At 62.5% G+C, this 17,007-nt stretch overlaps 1 protein-coding gene across 2 annotated transcripts; it reads left to right on the top strand.

The window, feature by feature from the left end:
• Positions 1-5,030: 5,030 nt before the first annotated feature.
• On the top strand, positions 5,031-15,856 carry Fgfrl1 (fibroblast growth factor receptor like 1). 2 transcript variants are annotated; one of them, XM_004847457.4, is made up of 7 exons: positions 5,031-5,542; positions 6,407-6,566; positions 12,787-13,059; positions 13,878-13,958; positions 14,042-14,323; positions 14,398-14,751; positions 14,862-15,856. In XM_004847457.4, exons 1-7 carry the CDS (start codon positions 5,441-5,443, stop codon positions 15,257-15,259), a joined length of 1,650 nt encoding a protein of 549 aa, XP_004847514.3. In that variant the 5' UTR covers positions 5,031-5,440; the 3' UTR covers positions 15,260-15,856. The 2 variants fall into 2 exon arrangements, with proteins under 2 accessions (XP_004847514.3, XP_087043315.1); XM_087187189.1 differs by lacking the exon at positions 5,031-5,542 and adding an exon at positions 5,881-6,139.
• The last annotated feature ends 1,151 nt before the right edge of the window (positions 15,857-17,007 follow it).

The raw sequence follows: 17,007 nt of genomic DNA on the forward strand, positions 1-17,007 counted from the left end.
CCACCTGCTGTCCTGTCCCCTCTGGTGAGTCACCCATGTGGGTGTGGAGCCAGCGGTCTGCCCCTCCCTTGTGGATGACGGCTGGGTGGTCTCCAGGTTGGGGCAGTCACAAACAAGCTGCTCTGGACATTGTGCACAGTGTTTTCTTGTGGTACTAAGGATTGAACCCAGGGCCTTCACACTAAGCTACATCTTAGCCTTTATTAATTTTTAAAAAAAATTTTGACACAAGATCTCCCTAAATGTCTTCAATTGCCTAGGCTGGCTTGAATTTATGATCCTCTTTTTTTGGGGGGGGGTACCGGGGATCAAACTCGGGTCCTTGAGCTTGCACAGCAGGCAGCGAAACCACTGAGCTGAATCCCCGGCCCTATGATCCTCTTTTTTAAAAATTAATTTTGTTGGTACATTTTAGGTATTCAATATAATGACATTCCTCATTGGAAATGTGCACCTTTACATAGTCTCTCTTGGTTCTTATTTTTCCCCCTTACCCTGCCCTCCCTTCAACCCCTCCATCTCTCCCTGTTTACAAAGACTGTTTCCAGTTTTCCATTTTCTCATATGAATTCCATTCCCTTCTTTCCTTTCCCCCACCCCAAATTTATGACCGTCTTGCCCCAGCCTCCCAGAGTGGTGGGATTGCAGGTGTGTGCCACCAGGACCGCTCCTTTGCCTCCATTGGTTCAGGACCTGGGACTGGAATGGTGGAGTTGTGTGAGCTTAACGTTTTAAGAATCCACAAGACTATTTTCCAAAACAGCTACACGGCTTCACCTGTCCCACCAACAACATGTGGAGGTCCCTTAGCCGCACACCCCCGTGGGACTGACTCTCACACACCGACCTTTGTCTCGCACCTTGCGAAGAGCACTCCTGTGTTCTTGTGGCCTTCTTGATTCCACAGATTTTTCTGTGTAGATGACCTTGTCCTTACAAATCAGGGCCATCTTGCTTCTCCCTCCCCAGGCTGGACCTCTTCATTTCTGTTTCTTGACTTACTGTCCTGTCCATAGCGTGGGACCAAGCGGAGGCTGTGAAGGGCACTGTCCAGTTCTGGGTGCCAGGCAGCGTCCTTGTCTTTTACAGCTACGTGTGGCGCTGGCTGTACTTTTTCCCTTTTATATTTTTTTGGTTGGTATCTTTGCCAGGCAAAGCAGAGGCAGCTCTTTCCTGCTCCTGGTTCATTGGGGTCGGTTTTCAAAACTGAGAGTGGGTTGGGTGCCACCAGACAAGATCTCCGACACATTCGTGCGGGAAGCCACCTGGTCCCAGGAACACCCCTCTGGGCCCAATGAGATGTCCTTTTTTATACTGCTGGGCTTGATTAGTTAAAATGAAAAACATTTGCATCTACACTCAGGACTGTATTGGGCTGGAGGTTTCTTTTCTTGGGATTCGGTTTCCTCGTAGCTGGGAGAAGCCCTTCTGTTACTCTGTAGTAGTTGGAGAATTGGCGTTATTTCCTCCCTGCAGCTTTGGTAGAACTTCAGTGAAGCCAGCTGGGCCTGGTGCTTTTTGGTGGGGAGCTTTTTTAACCAGAAACCTAAATTATTTAATAGACATTGCTAATCAGATTATCTAGTTTTTGAGTGAGCGTTGGTATTTTCTGTCTTCCTAAGAATTTGTTCATTTCTTCTAAGTTGACAAATTCATCTGGATAAAATAGTTCATTATTTTCCCCTTTTTTTGAATGTATGAAAAACCATGACAGTGTCCTCTTTCTCAAACCTACTATGTAGTTCAGGCTGCCCTCAAACTCAAGGTGATCCTCCTGCCTCGGCCTCTCAAGTGCTGAGATTACAGGCATGCATCATGCCCAGCGCATCCCATAGTTTTTGGTATGTTGTCCTTTCATTTCCATTCGGTTCAAAATAAGTGTTCTGCAGTGCTAGGGATCAAACCCAGAGCCTCATGCAGACTTGGCAAGGCTCTACCAGAGCTACAGTGATAGCCCTTTGTTTTCAATGTTTATTTGGAGACAGGGTCTGGCTAAGTTGCCAGGCTGGCCTCAGACTTTTGACTCTTCCTGCCTTGGCTGCCCAAGTACAGTGGCTGGGCTTACAAGCCTGTGCCACCACAGTTTGTTGCTGGATTTCTGATACAATTCCATTGGACTCAGAGAACATGCTTTGAATGACTTTTTTTTTAATACATTGAGACTTTTGCCCAGAAAACGATGAGTTGTCCTGAAGTATTTATTAGGCCAACTGAGTTGACAGCGTCGTTCAAGCCTCTTGTGTTCCGGTGACTGATCACCTGCACAGACAGGGCGGCCGCAGTCTCTGTGTACCCAGGTCGCATCTGCTCTGTGCAGGCTGCAGGGTCTTACCTGTGGTCAGGTGCGTACACTTTCAGGGTTTCTATGTCCTTTTAACAGCTTCACCAGCTCATCACTACGAAATGATCCTGTGGTCTCCAGTAATATTCTTTGCCCTGCTATCTACTTCGACTGGTCTGGGTTTCTTCAGACTAGGAATGGCATGATGATCTGCTCCCACCTTTCTGCTTTTAACGTATTTGTGTCTTGATATGAGAAGGCAGCACAGAATTGGGTCTTTTCAGCCAATCTGACAATCTGTGCCTTTACCCTGAGCATTCATCATATTTACATGTGACGACTCTGGTTGCTCTGTCCTTTACTTGTCTCATTTGTTTTCCCCCCTTCTTTTTCTGCCTTCTTTTAGGTTAATTAAAAAAAATCTGCTTGATTTCTTCATTGTTCCATTCTCTGAAGATTTTTTTGTTATTTTAATGGCTGCTTTAAGGATTTATACTCAACTTCTTTTAAAGATGAAGTCTTGCTATTGTCCAGGCAGGCCTTGAACTCTCCGGCAAAACTGATCCTCCTGCCTCAGCCTCAAGTAGCTGGGACTCCAGCTATGTCCCACAGCACTGCTTCATACTAAGTATCTTCAACTCATCACGTCTAAGGTCTAAGTTCAGGTGGCATCCTATCAGCTCACATATCTTGATAGCTTCCGACACTGTTTTCCCTCCTAGCCTGTGTTCCAGCAGACATTTTAAATTTTCATGATAAAAACCCCTCAATGTATTGTTGCTATTTTGGCTTAGGGAGATTTAAACAATAAGGGGACACTTTCTGTTCCTCATGCTGTCAGTTTCCAGTGCTCTTCAAGTCTTTGAGTGGATTCAGTTCCTCTGTGGTCCTGTGCCCACCATCCATTTACCTGAACAATGTCCTTTAACATTTTGTTTAAGCGCAGATACATGGTGATGAACTCTTTGGTTTTTCGAATCTGAAAGACCCCCCTGCTTGGCCTTTGTTTTTAGAAGGCATTTTTGCTGGTGCCAGATACCAGCTTGGTGGGCCTTCTTGCAGCCCACCCCCAGCCCACAGAGCAGCCTCATCTTTGCCGCTCTGCACACAGGACTGCCTTCTGCGCGCTCCTGTGGAACTGTTCTTCAGAGCTGGTTTTCAGCATGCTGATGTTGAAGGTGCTCCTGTCGGTTTCTTCCTATTTCTTGTGCTTAGATTTTGTTGTTTTCTGGCAGCTGTACTTTCATTATCTCTGGAGAAAGCTGGCCATTTTTTCTTAGAGTAGTTTTTCTTCCCCACCTCACCCTCCTTTCCCGTGTGGATTCCAATTTCCCTGGCATTTCGTGGCCTGCCGTGGTGGCACAGCCTGTTTCTGCTTCATTTTGGACAGATCTGTCTCAGTCCAGTTCAGCAATCCTTGCTTTTGCAATTTTTCATTGATCCCACTCCGACTTCTCATCTCAGGCACTCCGTTTTCACCTCCAGAAGTCGGGCTATGGCTTTAGGCTTTCCCATATCTCTGCAGCAGCAGCATCCTGGACGTGGACACAGTGACGGACAACATGTGATGTCCCCACTGGCTAGCTCTGCGCCTGTCTCTGCCAGATCACTCTGGACTGAGCGCCCCCCCAGCATGAGCTGTAATTTTGTGCTGCTTCTCACACCTGCTGGTTTGAATGGAGAGGCAGTTTATGCTGGGTATTTCCTGCATTCCTGGAAACACTCCGGCATGTGTCTTGAGTTACCTGGCAGCTCTGACGCTTCCTTAGGAAGGACCAGCACTGCTTGATCTAGGGTGACCCCTAACACCTCCTACTCTGCACTCTGAATCTCGAGGCTTCCTGCTCCAGCTGTGGACAGCACCTGCCTGCTCCCAGGTGGCTGTAGTCCTTTGGAGGTGCCTGTATCCTGCGTGGTGTTTTCGTCTGGCCTGCTCTGTCCTCACTGAAGCCTTGGGATGCTCCTCTGTGCCATCTGGGGCTCTCTGCGTGCTCTTCTGGGACCCCTCCACCTGTGTCCTACCTGGCCCCCACACCTGGGTGGTGAGCTGGAGTCTTGGGATCACCATCCTTGTGCCAACATCCTGTCTGGAGGATTTTCACACGTATTTGTCACTGGTGTTTTGTTTGTTTGCTTTTGTGGCTGTTTCAGAATGTGAATCTGGTTCCTGCTCCTCGTTTCGCTGCCAAGCTCTTTGGGATCCCTGCACCTGCAAGAGGCCACCTCCAAGGTCTGCTGCCATTTGTGGCCTGGGGACCAAGGGGTATGGGCTAGCGCAGAGGGGGCCTGGAGGCCCTGCGGGGACAAAGGTTGCAGGAAGAGCAAGTCCCCTGAGGCTTATCTGCACGCAGCGCAGGCGACCCGCGTCAACCCTGTGGCTAGGACTAGGCCACGGGGCAGAATGCAGGCCGGATATGTGGCTCGGAATGCCGCCCTGGCTTCACCTGTAAAAGGGTAAGGCTCCTGCCACCGCCGAGGTCCGCGCTCTGGGCTGCCTCCGAGGGGCGGTGGGGCCGCGGGGGGTGGGGTGGGGGAGTTGCACACGGCTTCCGGCTTAGCGACACCACGGCCCAGGCCGGACGTGGCGGGGTGGGGCAGACTGGGCAGCTCGGGAGCCGCCGCCAGGGGGCAGCCGTGCGCTGCGCCCGGGGTGGGGGGAGGGGGCGCGGGCGGGGCGGGGCCGCCTCTCGCAGCTAGCGGGGGGGGGGGGGGGGCGGCACCTGCCTGGGACCACTCTCCGCCCCGTGCCCACCTCCCTCTTCCGACTCGCCCAGCTCGAGTCATCCCCGGCGCACCTGCCCTGGGCACCGCACACCTGGCCAGCGCTTCACGCCCGGGCGGCGTCGCCTCGCTGAAGTCGGGGCCCCACGTCGGTGACCCCTGGTGGCCACGTCCCCAGGGGCCCCGAAGCCCCCTGTGTGGTGCTCCGTGCGGGCAGGTGACTGGGCCGCCCGGGTCGGGTCTCGAGGCTGCCTGGAGGAGGGGGCGGCCGTTCCCGTCCGGCCGCGGCCCGGGTCACAGACTCGGCTGTCGCGGTTCAGCGGAGGGAGCTGCGGCCCGGGCGACGCGATCCTGAGGCGGGACACGAGGGGCCAGTGGGGCACTGCGGACGGCCACGTCGGGGACGTCACCTGCCCTTCAGGGTCCCAGGACAGGAAGATGCCTGCCCGCCCGCGCTGGGGACCAAGGGGGCGTCCTGTCTTACTGTGGGTCGTGTTCTTGCGGTCACAGCCACCGCCGGGAGCCGCAGGAAAGCGCCAGGTGAGGGCACAGGTCAGCGGGGAGCCGCTCCGGGCTCCTCGGGCGCCAGGAGGTGGCCAGGGCTGGGGTTTGGTGTACGCCGCGGCGACCCTGCAGTCAACAGTCCGGGCCTGCGAGACCGTGCGGGGCGCTCCGAGGCGGGGCGCAGGGGCGGGGCACCCCGGGGAGCGGTCAGCCCGCCAGCCGCAGCACGGCGAGGGTTAAGCCGCGGGCCCGGTTGGCGCACGCGCCGATTGGAGCAAAGTTGCGGGTGGGGCGGGGCTGAGGGCGGGCCGGCTCACGGCGATTGGTCAGAAGTTGTGCGGGGCGGGGCGCGCGGCGGGCTCGGCACTCGCTCCGGGAGAGTTGACAAAGCCCCGCAGGGAAGGACGCCTCGCGGCGCGGCGCCCCGGGCCCTCGCCCCCGCCCCCGCCCGCCCGCCGCCTGTCTCGGCCCGCCCGCGCCCCCCCACCGGCGCCCCGCCCCGTCGCCCGCGCCCAGGTAGCGCCTCCCCGCCCCTGGACGGGCCGGGGGCGCAGGGGGCGGGATGCGGCGCCCCGGGCGGCGATGACCGCGACGCGCTGCCCGCGGGCCCGGCCCTGACCGTTGCCCACCAAGGTGAGCCCCGCAGCGCCCGGGACCTCTAGGGGCGGGCGGGCGCCGCGACCCTGGGGCGGGGGCGGAGGCCGGGCTCAGATCACCGCGGGGGCCGCTCCGCCCCGCCCGCCGCCCCACGTGGGCCCCGGCGCAAATTTGTCCGCTAATGGCGCAGGCGATTATCTGCGCGCCGCGCGGTGTGTCCCGCGGGCAGGGCCGGAACCCAGACGGGCTGGGGCGCGGGGCTCGGTAATTAGCCTGAACTCTTTGTCTGCCTTTGATCGCCAGCCGCTCCTGCCCGCAGCGCGGCGCCCGGGGCCTCGGGCCCGGGGCCCCGGACCGGACCCCGACCTCCGCCTCGGCCTCGAGATGTCGCCGAGCCCCGCGCTGGTGCTGCTGCTGCCGCCGCTGCTGCTGGGGGCGCTCCCACCGGCCGCCGCCGCGAGAGGTGAGTGTTGGCGCCGCCCCTTCCCGCCCGCCCTGACCCCTGCCACAGTGTTCGCGCTGCTGCCTCGCCAGCCCTCTCTCCGGGGTTCTCCAGCCCACCCCCTGCTCGCCCGTGTAGTGGTCTCGCCTCACCTGGAATGTACCCCAGCACATTCCTCCTGACGCCCCTAGCTCACCCGCGGGGCACTTCCAGCTCGCTCCCGAGTCAGGCTCAGCTCACCCCGGGGGAGTCCCAGCTCATCCCCAGGGAACCCCCAGCTGACTCTCCTCACCTGTAGGGAGGGTCAGAGTCCATTGGCTCGCTGGCCAGTGGGCTCAGGACACACCTGTGGCCGTGCACACACATTTTCACATATGTACCTGTGTGGAGGGCAAACTCTGTGGGTTTGGGGGCACTGGGCTGTTTGTGGTCACAGTGGACCCAGGTGGGTCCTTGGGAACTTACCAGGACCCTATGTGGCCTCCCTGGGGGATGGGAGACACTGATTATGGCTTTGCCTGAGCCTCACCTTGACTCAGGCCTGGGCCCTGGGGTGCCCATCTAGGCTAGGGATCCCCAAGCATGCAGGCCATTGCACCATGAGGCTGATCTCTGGGCTGATATCTGAGGACCTGGAGTATCAGGGCCATGGTGTGGCCCTCTAAGGGGGTGGCCTTGCCCTGGGACACAGCCCGGTGAGGGGCATCCGTGGCCAGTGGGTGGTACGTGCTGGCAGACACCTGCCCACCATGTTCCAGGGCCAGGCAGGCCCAGTGCTGGCTGCCCAGGGTTAGGCGGGTCCTGGGGTGTGTTGACCACTCAGGATCGCCCTCTGTGTCCACTGGTCCTTCCCCGCTGCCCAGCAGCGCACTGAGCCCAACCTGGCCTTATATGGCCACGTTCGGGTGTTGGGCGGCGGGTGGCAGCCCAGGTGGGACCTATGCCACCGTACCCCCCCTCTGCCACCCGCCCAGGCCTGGCTGGCTGGAGGGTGGGGGCTGTCCAGTGCAGCCAGGCTGGGCAGTGTCCTGGGCACTGTGGTGCTTGGGCCATGCTGGGTGAGCCCCACCACAGCCAGCGGCCTGGCTTTGATTCCTCTTTTATCTGCTTGGACTCCCCCATCCCTGCACCTGCCTGTTCTCTGGCCACAGAGGCTGTGGAGGCCTCTGTCCTGCCATGGGCCCTGGCCAGCCTAGAGGTGACTGGTGGACAGCATGGTGGGCACGGCCTGCTCTTCGCTGACAGGCCCTGGAGGAGCTGCCCCTGCCCTGTCCACCTGGGCTCTGTGCTGGGGGCCAGAGAGAGCCCTTTCCACAGCAGAGGCCCTGTGGTTTGCAGTGGAGGTACAGGAATGCGTTTCCTGAGTTGTGCTGACTGGAGGGGCAGGGCTGTTCCAAGTGGTTCATGCTCCTCCGGTGAGCAGGCCCTCCATGGGCCGAGAGCCGAACGTGGTTTGGGCTGTTTTGAAAGACATTTCCCCGGGTTGTCACCGTTTCTGGGACGGGCACCGCTGTAAATCCAGATCATATTTTAAGAGTTCCCTTTTGCCCTACGTTTCACAATCTTGGTGGGTTTGTCCTAGACTGTTTTCAAAAGATAGGACTTGGCTTCCTCTGCTCCCTGCTGTTGCTCGCAGTGGTGACTCAAACAGCTCCCAGTGAGACACCTTTCTCAGCAGACAGCTTTGGAGCGGCTGGCCAGGTTCTCTGAATAGTGCGCTGCTGGGCCTTGCAGGGACTGGTTGTCAGCCTGTCCCCCAGTCCCTCTCCTGACCTCTGGACCAGCACCCGGCTCAGTGCTGAGCCACAGATGTGCCCTGGGCGCCTGGTTGTGGGTGCTGCCATGCCGTGGGGGTGCTGGTGGGTTGCTGTGTGGTGCTCACCCTGGCCTCCTGTCTACATCCCTCCTGGGCAGTGGCTGGCCAGCGTGTGCCTGGGGTGTGTTCATGCGGGAGCCAGGCCCAGGCATTTTGAGGTGGGGATGCGGGCCAGCCTCCCTCTTCACGTCTGGGGGCCCCCTCCTGCAAGGAAAATAAATCACGGTCCCCTTGGGGGAGGGGGAGCTGCGAACAAAGTCGTCTTTGGCTGGGCCTGGAAACGCCGGCCGCAGGCTCCTTTATCCTTTGTGAAGGAATCAATGGGGCTTCGGGCTCTCAAAGTTGCCTTTCAGCCCGCCTGCCCTGCGTCGTGGCCCTCGATAGGGAAATGTTGGTTTTTCCCCCTTGGAGGCCTCCAGCCTCAGGCCTGCCCGGCCCTGGCGTGGGCTTTGCTGACAGTGGTGGGGGCTGTGAGCTGTGGCACCCCACTGCTGGCCACCTGCCTGCGTGCAGCCGGGCCTGGTGCTTGGCCCATGCTGGCCGTCTCTGCTGCGTTCTGTGCTGCAGGCGGGCCTGCCTTGCCCAGGGGACAGCCACGTGGGCGGAGGGAAAGGTGTCCTCCGTCCGCAGACCTCATCGACACCCTCCCTGCTTCCACCCGCTCTTCCTGGTGAGGTGACCGCTGCTCTGGTCAGGCCTCAGGCTGCAGTTCCAGGGTCCACGGTCAGGGTGGTGGGTGGGGGCCGGGCCGGGCAGGCCCAGCAGCCGTGGTCTCCCAACGGCAACAGGTAGCCGAGGCCCAGAGTCCGCCCCCTGGGAGCTGTTGACATCAAAGGGCTTCCATATGGCAGGAAGCACAGCTCTGTCCTCATCCCGCCTAGAGAGTTTATCTCTTGGGACCTTTAAACGAGGTGTCCAGGGCCTCGGAGTGAGTGACAGGCCTCCAGGAGAGGACAGGGAGGAAGCTGTGTGGCCCGGGTCCTCGGGAATGTGGGCTCCTTGTGCGGGGTCCCCTCTGTTCCCCTCAGCCCAGCTGTGGGCCCCGGCTGCAGTGTGTGCACAACGGACCCTGAGGGCTGGGCAGCTGCACCTGCAGCCTCGGGCCCCAGGCCTGTCCTCGAGAGGGGCCCTCCGACCTGGCTGTGCACTGTGCCGGGCAGGGGCTTCGCCTTCCAGTGGCCTTGCGATGGGCTTGCCCTCCAGGAGGCTCGGTGGTGTGTAAGTGCCCTCTCCCCAGGCGGTGGCCCTGTCTGGTGACGTTGGTGCCAGCTGTGTGTGGCCTGGCTGTGTCGAGAAAGAGGCTGTGGGAGCTAGTGGTCCAGAGAAGGGTGGTATGACGGCCCCGGGGAGGGCACAGGCTGGGGAGCTGGATGTGTCCCCAGGAGTCCCACCTGGGCCCTCACCTGGTGGCTGCTCTTGGGGGCAGTGCCTGGATGCTCAGCCAGCTTTCGGGGTGAGCTACCCCTCGGTTTCTGTGGCGGCCACCTGTCCCTCAGTCTTCCTGGCTCCATGATGGGTCCCAAGGGTCTTGTGTGTCCTGGGCCTGTGAAGGGCGTGTGCCCCTGACACCTGGGGTCCTCTGTACTCTTCTCCCAGGGACACCCCTGCCCTTCTTCCCCAGGTTGTGGCTTGCTGGGGAGGTGGGCCCTAGGGCCCCATCTCTGGAGCTGCAGCTGCAGTGGCCTGGGTGTAGTTTGGGGGCCTGTACCTCCTGCCTGTGGCTAGGGCTCGTGTGTTCCCTTGGGAGAGGACTCAGCACGTGGCCGGCTGGTCACCCTGTCTCCACTGGGCAGTGCCTTGGAACCCTCTGGGCCAGCTCTCCCTGGCCTCCCCAAGGCAGGCACAGGACCTGGTCACACCTGCCTCCTCACCATGGCCCTCCGAGTCCCCAGCCCCTGGCCTCTCCAGGAGGCGCTGCAGGCCGGTGGCTTCTGGCTGGCTGCCCCCACCCACTGCCAGGCCTACCACCTGGCCAGAGAATTCCTCCCAGGTCAGAAATTCCAGGGCCCTGCAGTCCTCGTGCGTACTGAATTGGGCTGGGCAGGCTGGGTGCTTAGTGCACAGTCCCACTCCCACCGTGTCTGGCTCGGGACCCCTGTCTGCCCGCACCTGGTCTGGTCATCGGGGACAGGGTGGCCTGTCCCTTCCCGTGTGCCTTCTGCCGGAGCCCCTGTCCCTTGCCCCCGTGAGTTCTGTAGAGGCGGGGACACGGCTGGCCTGTCCCGGTGGCCCTGGAGACCAGTGCTGGCTGGGCCCAGCTCCTACAGCTCAGGTCTTGAGCCTGCAGGGCAGCTCCGGAAAGTGGGATTAAGGCTCCTGCATGCTTCCTGGGGCCTGGGCTCGAGGTGTGGGCCTTCAGGTGGGCTCTGCTCCGTCTGCATCCCCCACCCCTGCACCGGAGCCAGGTCCTACAGGGGGCCCTGTGGGAAAGGGGGAGGGAAAGAGCCCCCAGGTGCTGTCCCCGAGGCTGCATCAGAGGAGTGAGAACACATCCTAGCCTTGGTTTACCTCATGTCTGCTGCCCACCTGGCAGCCATCTACATCCTGCCTGTGCTGGGCCTTCTCAGGGGCTTGCTAGGGAAGGGCAACTGGCAGTATTGCCTGAGGGAGCTCCAGGCGGGGCTGCCACTTCCCTGCCAAGCTTCCCTCCAAGGACAGTGGGGCTGTTGGTGTCCGTGGGCCTCGGATGCTGCCTCAGTTTCCTCGCTGGCCAAGTGGGCCCTGTGGCTCTAGGTAGAACAATTGGGGCTTGTGTTTCCTGGGCTAAATATAGAGCTGTGGTAGCCGGGCTGCAGCCAAGATCCCAGGAATCGGGGGCCAGCTTCCTGCCAGGCGGGTCCTCCTGCAGGGCTCTGCAAGGGCTGGGGTACGAGAGGAGGGCTGGCGGGGTGCTGCTAGCTTTAGGGTAAGCCCGGCTCTGGACGGGATCCCGCCGGCCTTTCTCCTGCACCGTGCAGGCTGGGGCCACGCTTCCGGCCATCTGGCAGCCCAGGCTCTGCCTCTTCGTGTGGCCACAGGCAGGGGTCCCTGCTGCTCTGTCTGCTCCCGTCCTGGGCTCTGCCCCTGCCCAGGCTGAGATGGGGTCTGAGCCAGCCCGGCCCTTGGCTGTTCTGGGCCAGCCCACGCTGGGTAGGGGTGTGCGTTGAGTGTGGGGTCTGCCCAGGGGGCCTGGGGAACCAGGCTGGTGGGGAGCCTTGGGGCTGTGGGGGCCAGGGCAGGGCTGGTCCCTCCCTGGTGCTGCAGCCTGGGAGGCCTTGTGAGTGGTGGAATTTCAGACAGTGACAGGTGGTGGGCAGGGTCTGCCTGGGTTGGGGCCGGGACCTTGGAGGGTTGGGGAGGGGTCTGGGGCTCTGTGTCTGTACCAGGTGGGTGCTGGGGGCCGGGGGCAACTGTGCATGCACTGCCCTGCTGCCGGTGCCTGGGTGGACCATGGGACGGTAGGGGTGAGGGAAGGGGCTGTTATGGGAACCTCGGCCTGGCCCCCATGGTACGGAGGTGCTGGTGAGTAGACGACGAGATGTTGGTCAGAAAGAGTCCCTGGGAAGCCGGTGAGGGGTGGAGGAGCCCCTCTCCCAGCCCCCCCGCCCCACCCCTTGATGCCACCGAAGGAGGGGACCCTGGGTTCCTCAGCAGCACTGCCACGATGCCTCCTCCCTGGGCCAGCAGCTCCGGCGTCGCCAGTCAGATTGGGTGCTCTGAGGTCAGGAGGAAGCTGCTGCTGAGTTTTGGGGTGCCGCCGGCTGTGCCTTGTCCCTGCCCAGTCCACCCTTCCTCCCCAGGTCACCTGCCCAGGGCCCACGCACTGCCTGATATCTTGGTTTCCTCTGTCCCTGTGTCCTCCCACGGGCACCTCAGCTGGGGCCAGCAGCTGGGAGGAGCCAGGCGTCTCTCTGCGGGGTGAAGGTCGCCCCGGCCTTGGCTCTGCCCCAGGCCTCCTGGAGTGGGCAGGCCAGGACCACCCCTCCATGCCAGCCCTGCCCTGTCCAGACACTGCCTTTGACCTCAGGGCTGTGGGCTGCCTGGAGGGCTGGCCGCCCTGGGCAGGTGGTGTCTGAGCTCAGACTCAGGCAGCGTAGGGCGCCTCACCGCCCCCAGGCTGGCCCCGGGAGGCTGTCCTGCACTTGGGTCCTCTGTGTACGATGGCTGTGAGGCTGCTATCCTCACAGCCAGGCCTGGCTGGGTCCTGGGGGTCAGTGGAGGTGGGGGTGAGGGGAGGTGAGTAGACGATGAGATCGTGCACTCCAGCTGGGGACAGGACCTGTGAATATGCACGGCGAGGGAAAGCCAGGAGCCCCTGTTTTCTCCATGCACGCTGCGGAAGGGCCTGTTGGCTCAGGCTGTGAGCCCCCACCTCACTGGGCAGGGGAGGGGCTGGGCACGAGCACCCCAGGCCTCCCTCCCCAGCTGAGCCCTCCAACCCTGCAGGTCCCCCAAGGATGGCAGACAAAGTGGCCCCGAGGCAGGTGGCGCGGCTGGGCCGCACTGTGCGGCTGCAGTGCCCGGTGGAGGGGGACCCGCCACCCCTGACCATGTGGACCAAGGACGGCCGCACCATCCACGGCGGCTGGAGCCGCTTCCGCGTGCTGCCGCAGGGGCTGAAGGTGAAGGCAGTGGAGGCGGAGGATGCGGGCGTGTACGTGTGCAAGGCCACCAACGGCTTCGGCAGTCTCAGTGTCAACTACACCCTTATCGTGATGGGTCAGTGAGGTGTGGTCAGCTTGCGCGGGGTGGGGTGGGGGCCTGGCCTGGGCCTGCTGGTGGGCAGCCCATTCCCAGGCAGGACCAGGCATGGCGGCCGGGTGGTAGTCCCCCCAAGGGCGCAGGCGGCTGTGGGCTTGCCAGGGTGGGCCTTAGTGCCCCACAGCAAGATGCTGAGCTCAGGTTTCGAAGTTCAGAGGGGCCTTAGGAGGCGAGTGGCCTCTGTTCTCTCCTGCCCATAGGCTGTGGCCCTGGGAGGGGACAGGTGGCCCTGGTGACACGCCCCTCCGTGGTGGTACCAGGAGTGCCCGGCCCCGCCTCCCTGGTATGGGGTCCGGGCTGACTGCTCAGCCTCAGGGCCCAGGGCATTGGCCCAGCTCAGTGGAGGGGCACCGTCCGGGTGGGTGGGGACATTCCTGGCCACAGCCTCCCCACCCGGCCTCCCTGGGTTGTGGAATGGGACTGTGGAGCCCCCCGCCCTGGGCCCCGCAGAGGGCGATGACTGGGCGGCATGTGAGCCGTGTCTGCTTCCCGAGCCCTCGGCCCCTTGATGTGGGCTAGGGTTACCGCAGCTGCCAGCCGCCGGCCCTGCCCTCCCCTGCCCCTCAGACCCCCAAGCCCGGGTGGGGGTTGGCCCTGCAGCCTCATCCATGACTGTCGGGGTCACCTGCACTTGGGGATGGGGCTGGCGGGCGGCCCTTGCGCAGCTGTCCCTGGGCCCTGAGCCGCCGGAGTGTCGGTGGCCTTGCTGCACTTCCAGGGTCACCCTAGCCGGGGCCACATGGGCGCCCCTCACCGTGGCTCCCTTTTCACTGCAGATGACGTCGGCCCTGGGGAGCAGAGCCCAGGGCCCAGCAGTTCCTCAGGGGACAAGGCAGACCCAGCTGGCCAGCAGTGGGGTGAGTGGAGGGTGGTGCCCTCCCCTGGGACAGGGTGGCTCCCGGCACCCACACACTCCCGCTGACTCGGCGCGCACCCGCAGCGCGCCCCCGCTTCACGCAGCCGTCCAAGATGCGGCGCCGGGTGATCGCACGGCCCGTGGGCAGCTCTGTGCGGCTTAAGTGTGTGGCCAGTGGGCACCCACGGCCCGACATCACATGGATGAAGGACGACCAAGCCCTGGCACGCCCGGAGGCTGGCGAGCACAGGAAGAAGTGGACCCTGAGCCTGAAGAACCTGCAGCCCGAGGACAGCGGCAGATACACATGCCGTGTATCCAACCAGGCAGGCGCCATCAACGCCACCTACAAAGTGGACGTGATCCGTGAGTGCCGGGCTGGGGGCCGGGGGCCGGGGCCGGGGTGGGCGCTGCCAGTGACGTCTGCGCGCCTCCCGCAGAGCGCACGCGCTCCAAGCCCGTGCTCACGGGCACGCACCCCGTGAACACAACGGTGGACTTCGGGGGCACCACGTCCTTCCAGTGCAAGGTGCGCAGCGACGTGAAGCCTGTGATCCAGTGGCTGAAGCGGGTGGAGTACGGCGCTGAGGGCCGCCACAACGCCACCATCGACGTGGGTGGCCAGAAATTCGTGGTGCTGCCCACGGGTGATGTGTGGTCGCGGCCCGACGGCTCCTACCTCAACAAGCTGCTCATCGCGCGCGCGCGCCAGGACGACGCGGGCATGTACATCTGCCTGGGCGCCAACACCATGGGCTACAGCTTCCGCAGTGCCTTCCTCACTGTGCTGCCAGGTGCGCGTCGGGCCCCTGGGGCCTGGGGCCAGGGCCTGCTGTACCAGCCAGACATGGCGCGTGCCTGCCTGCAGTGGCGCCCCTCACCCCTGCCTCGGTCTCTCTTCCAGACCCCAAACCGCCGGGGCCCCCCGTGCCCCCCGCATCCTCCAGCGCCAGCCTGCCGTGGCCAGTGGTCATTGGCGTCCCGGCTGGCGCCGTCTTCATCCTGGGCTCCGTGCTGCTGTGGCTCTGCCAGGCCAAGAGGAAGCCCTGCGCCCCCGTGTCCACGGCGCCCGGGCCCAGCCACCGCCTGCCAGCCCCGGCCCGGGACCGCGGAGGGGCCAAGGACCTGCCTGTGCTGGCCGTGGGGCTGTGTGAAGAGCATGCGCGGGGCTCGGGCCCGGTGGCCGGCCCCAAGCTGTACCCCAAGCTGTACACAGATGTGCACACACACTCGCACACGCACTCCCACTCCCACATGGAGGGCAAGGTGCACCAGCACCAGCACATCCACTACCAGTGCTAGATAGCGTGGGTGCAGGGACAGGCCAGCGGGCGGACGGGGGAGCAGCAGCCAGCACCCTGTGCGAGACACACACGGATCAGGCCAGGTACACAGACACTGCCAGATGGACACACAGAACACCAGACACGGACTCAACACACACCACACAGACATGTTGCACACGCACGTGGACCGAGATGCCCTTGGAAAGGCTTGGGCTGTTCAGCTTTGCAGCGACATAGTCATGTGAGTAGATGAAGGACCCTGCCCACCTGCTGCCTGTGTCCTGCCCAGCCTCTGCCTGGGGGCCCAGGGTCCCTGGCCAAACGAGGAGAGAGGCGCAGACCCGCCCCTGCCTTCCCACTGCCACAGAGAGGGGCCTTGATATTTATATTTAAGAATGGAGATAATATTAATAATGACGGGAGCAGGGCTGGGCTCCAGAGGCTGGCCTGTCTGAGGCCTAGGCGCGCCTGGGCACAGTCTCACTGGTGTCCTCGTCCTGGCGGCCAGCCCTGCCCCCTGCGCCCTTGGTCTCTGTGACTATAGAGTTTGAGCTAAAGCCTCGTATATTTAATTTATTTTGTTAAACAAGAAAGTGTGCATCTTCTTCCTTGACACGGCTCCCGACTGTCCGGTCCATGTTGCGCCTGCCATGTGCACGCGTGTGTGCGGGTGTGAGTCCCAGGGCCTGAGGCCTGGTGTCCCCAAGAGCACTGGTTCATTGGGAGTGGCTCTGGCGGGCTGACCGGGCCTCCTGTGGCTGTGAGGATTCTGCTGTCTCAGCCCCACCTTGTGTGGTTTTGGCACGGTGGCCTCTGGCAGCTGGGTGGGGCTGGGCCACGGCCACCGCCGTCCATGGGGCTCTACCCAGGTGTCCGCCCGGCCCCCGTGATGGTGGACAGTGGTCCCCACTGTTGGCAGGGGTTGGGTCAGGGTCTCACTGGTGTGCAGGGTCTTCGGCTGGCCCATGGCAGCGGCAACCTGCTGGGCCCCTCAGGAAAGCGGCCTCAGAAGGTGGGAGCTGGGGCATCCACGCAGCTCAGGACTCTGCTCCGGGCACTCGCCCTGGCCCGGGCACCTGTGCAACGTGGCCCTGCCTCTGGGTGATGGGGCCGTTTCCAGCTGGCTGGCTGACCCTGGAGAGTGGCCACAGGCACCACAGGGGCCCAAGCAACCTGCAGCTGGGGGTCACAGGCATGGCCCAGACAGAGCAGGCTGCTGAGGCCCGCTTGGGTTTCAGTGAGGCACGGGGTGGGGAGAGCAGGAACGTGAGGGCTGGAGAGCTTTGGCAGCGGAGCCCCCCAGGCTGTGTGTGGGTACAGGAGTCGAGTTGCTCTCCTGGAGCTTGGAAGGAGCCAGTCGAGACCCTGAGCCTGTGCTCTTGACCCTGAGGCCAGAGCCACCCGCAATGACATGAGGTCCCTTGTCCCTGCCTGGTCTGGGCAGGAGGGTGGCAGAGCCCCGGGCTTGGGTTCTGAGACCAGGCTGGGCCCTTCCGGGGGTCCCGGGAGGTCACTGGGAGCTGGGCCAGCTTTGGAGCAAACCTTGTGCCTGTGTTGGCTGCCAGGCTGGGTAGCAGGACCCGTGGGGCAAAAGACTCATCGGGCCTCCCTGGGCCCTGACCTCCCCTGCAGGGCTTGGACATGCGGGAGGCTGGGTGTGCTGGGGGCCAGGGGCTGGCGCAGAGTCCTAGCAGGACCAGGGGCCGGCAGGAGAGGGCCCCACCCCGCCACCCTCCACATGGACAGGCCGAGTGAGGCCCCAGT

Source organism: Heterocephalus glaber, unplaced genomic scaffold (genome assembly GCF_053883595.1).
Source record: "Heterocephalus glaber isolate CG9 unplaced genomic scaffold, H.glaber_assembly_v1.0 deba00001509, whole genome shotgun sequence".
Lineage (NCBI taxonomy): Eukaryota > Metazoa > Chordata > Mammalia > Rodentia > Bathyergidae > Heterocephalus > Heterocephalus glaber.

Excerpts from the sequence above, each read along its gene's own strand:
- Fgfrl1 (XM_004847457.4), top strand. The coding sequence starts at position 5,441 with ATGCCTGCCCGCCCGCGCTGGGGACCAAGGGGGCGTCCTGTCTTACTG. Across the intron at positions 13,060-13,877 it reads CTACACCCTTATCGTGATGG|ATGACGTCGGCCCTGGGGAG; the intron begins GTCAGTGAGGTG and ends TTTTCACTGCAG. Across the intron at positions 13,959-14,041 it reads CCCAGCTGGCCAGCAGTGGG|CGCGCCCCCGCTTCACGCAG; the intron begins GTGAGTGGAGGG and ends GCGCACCCGCAG.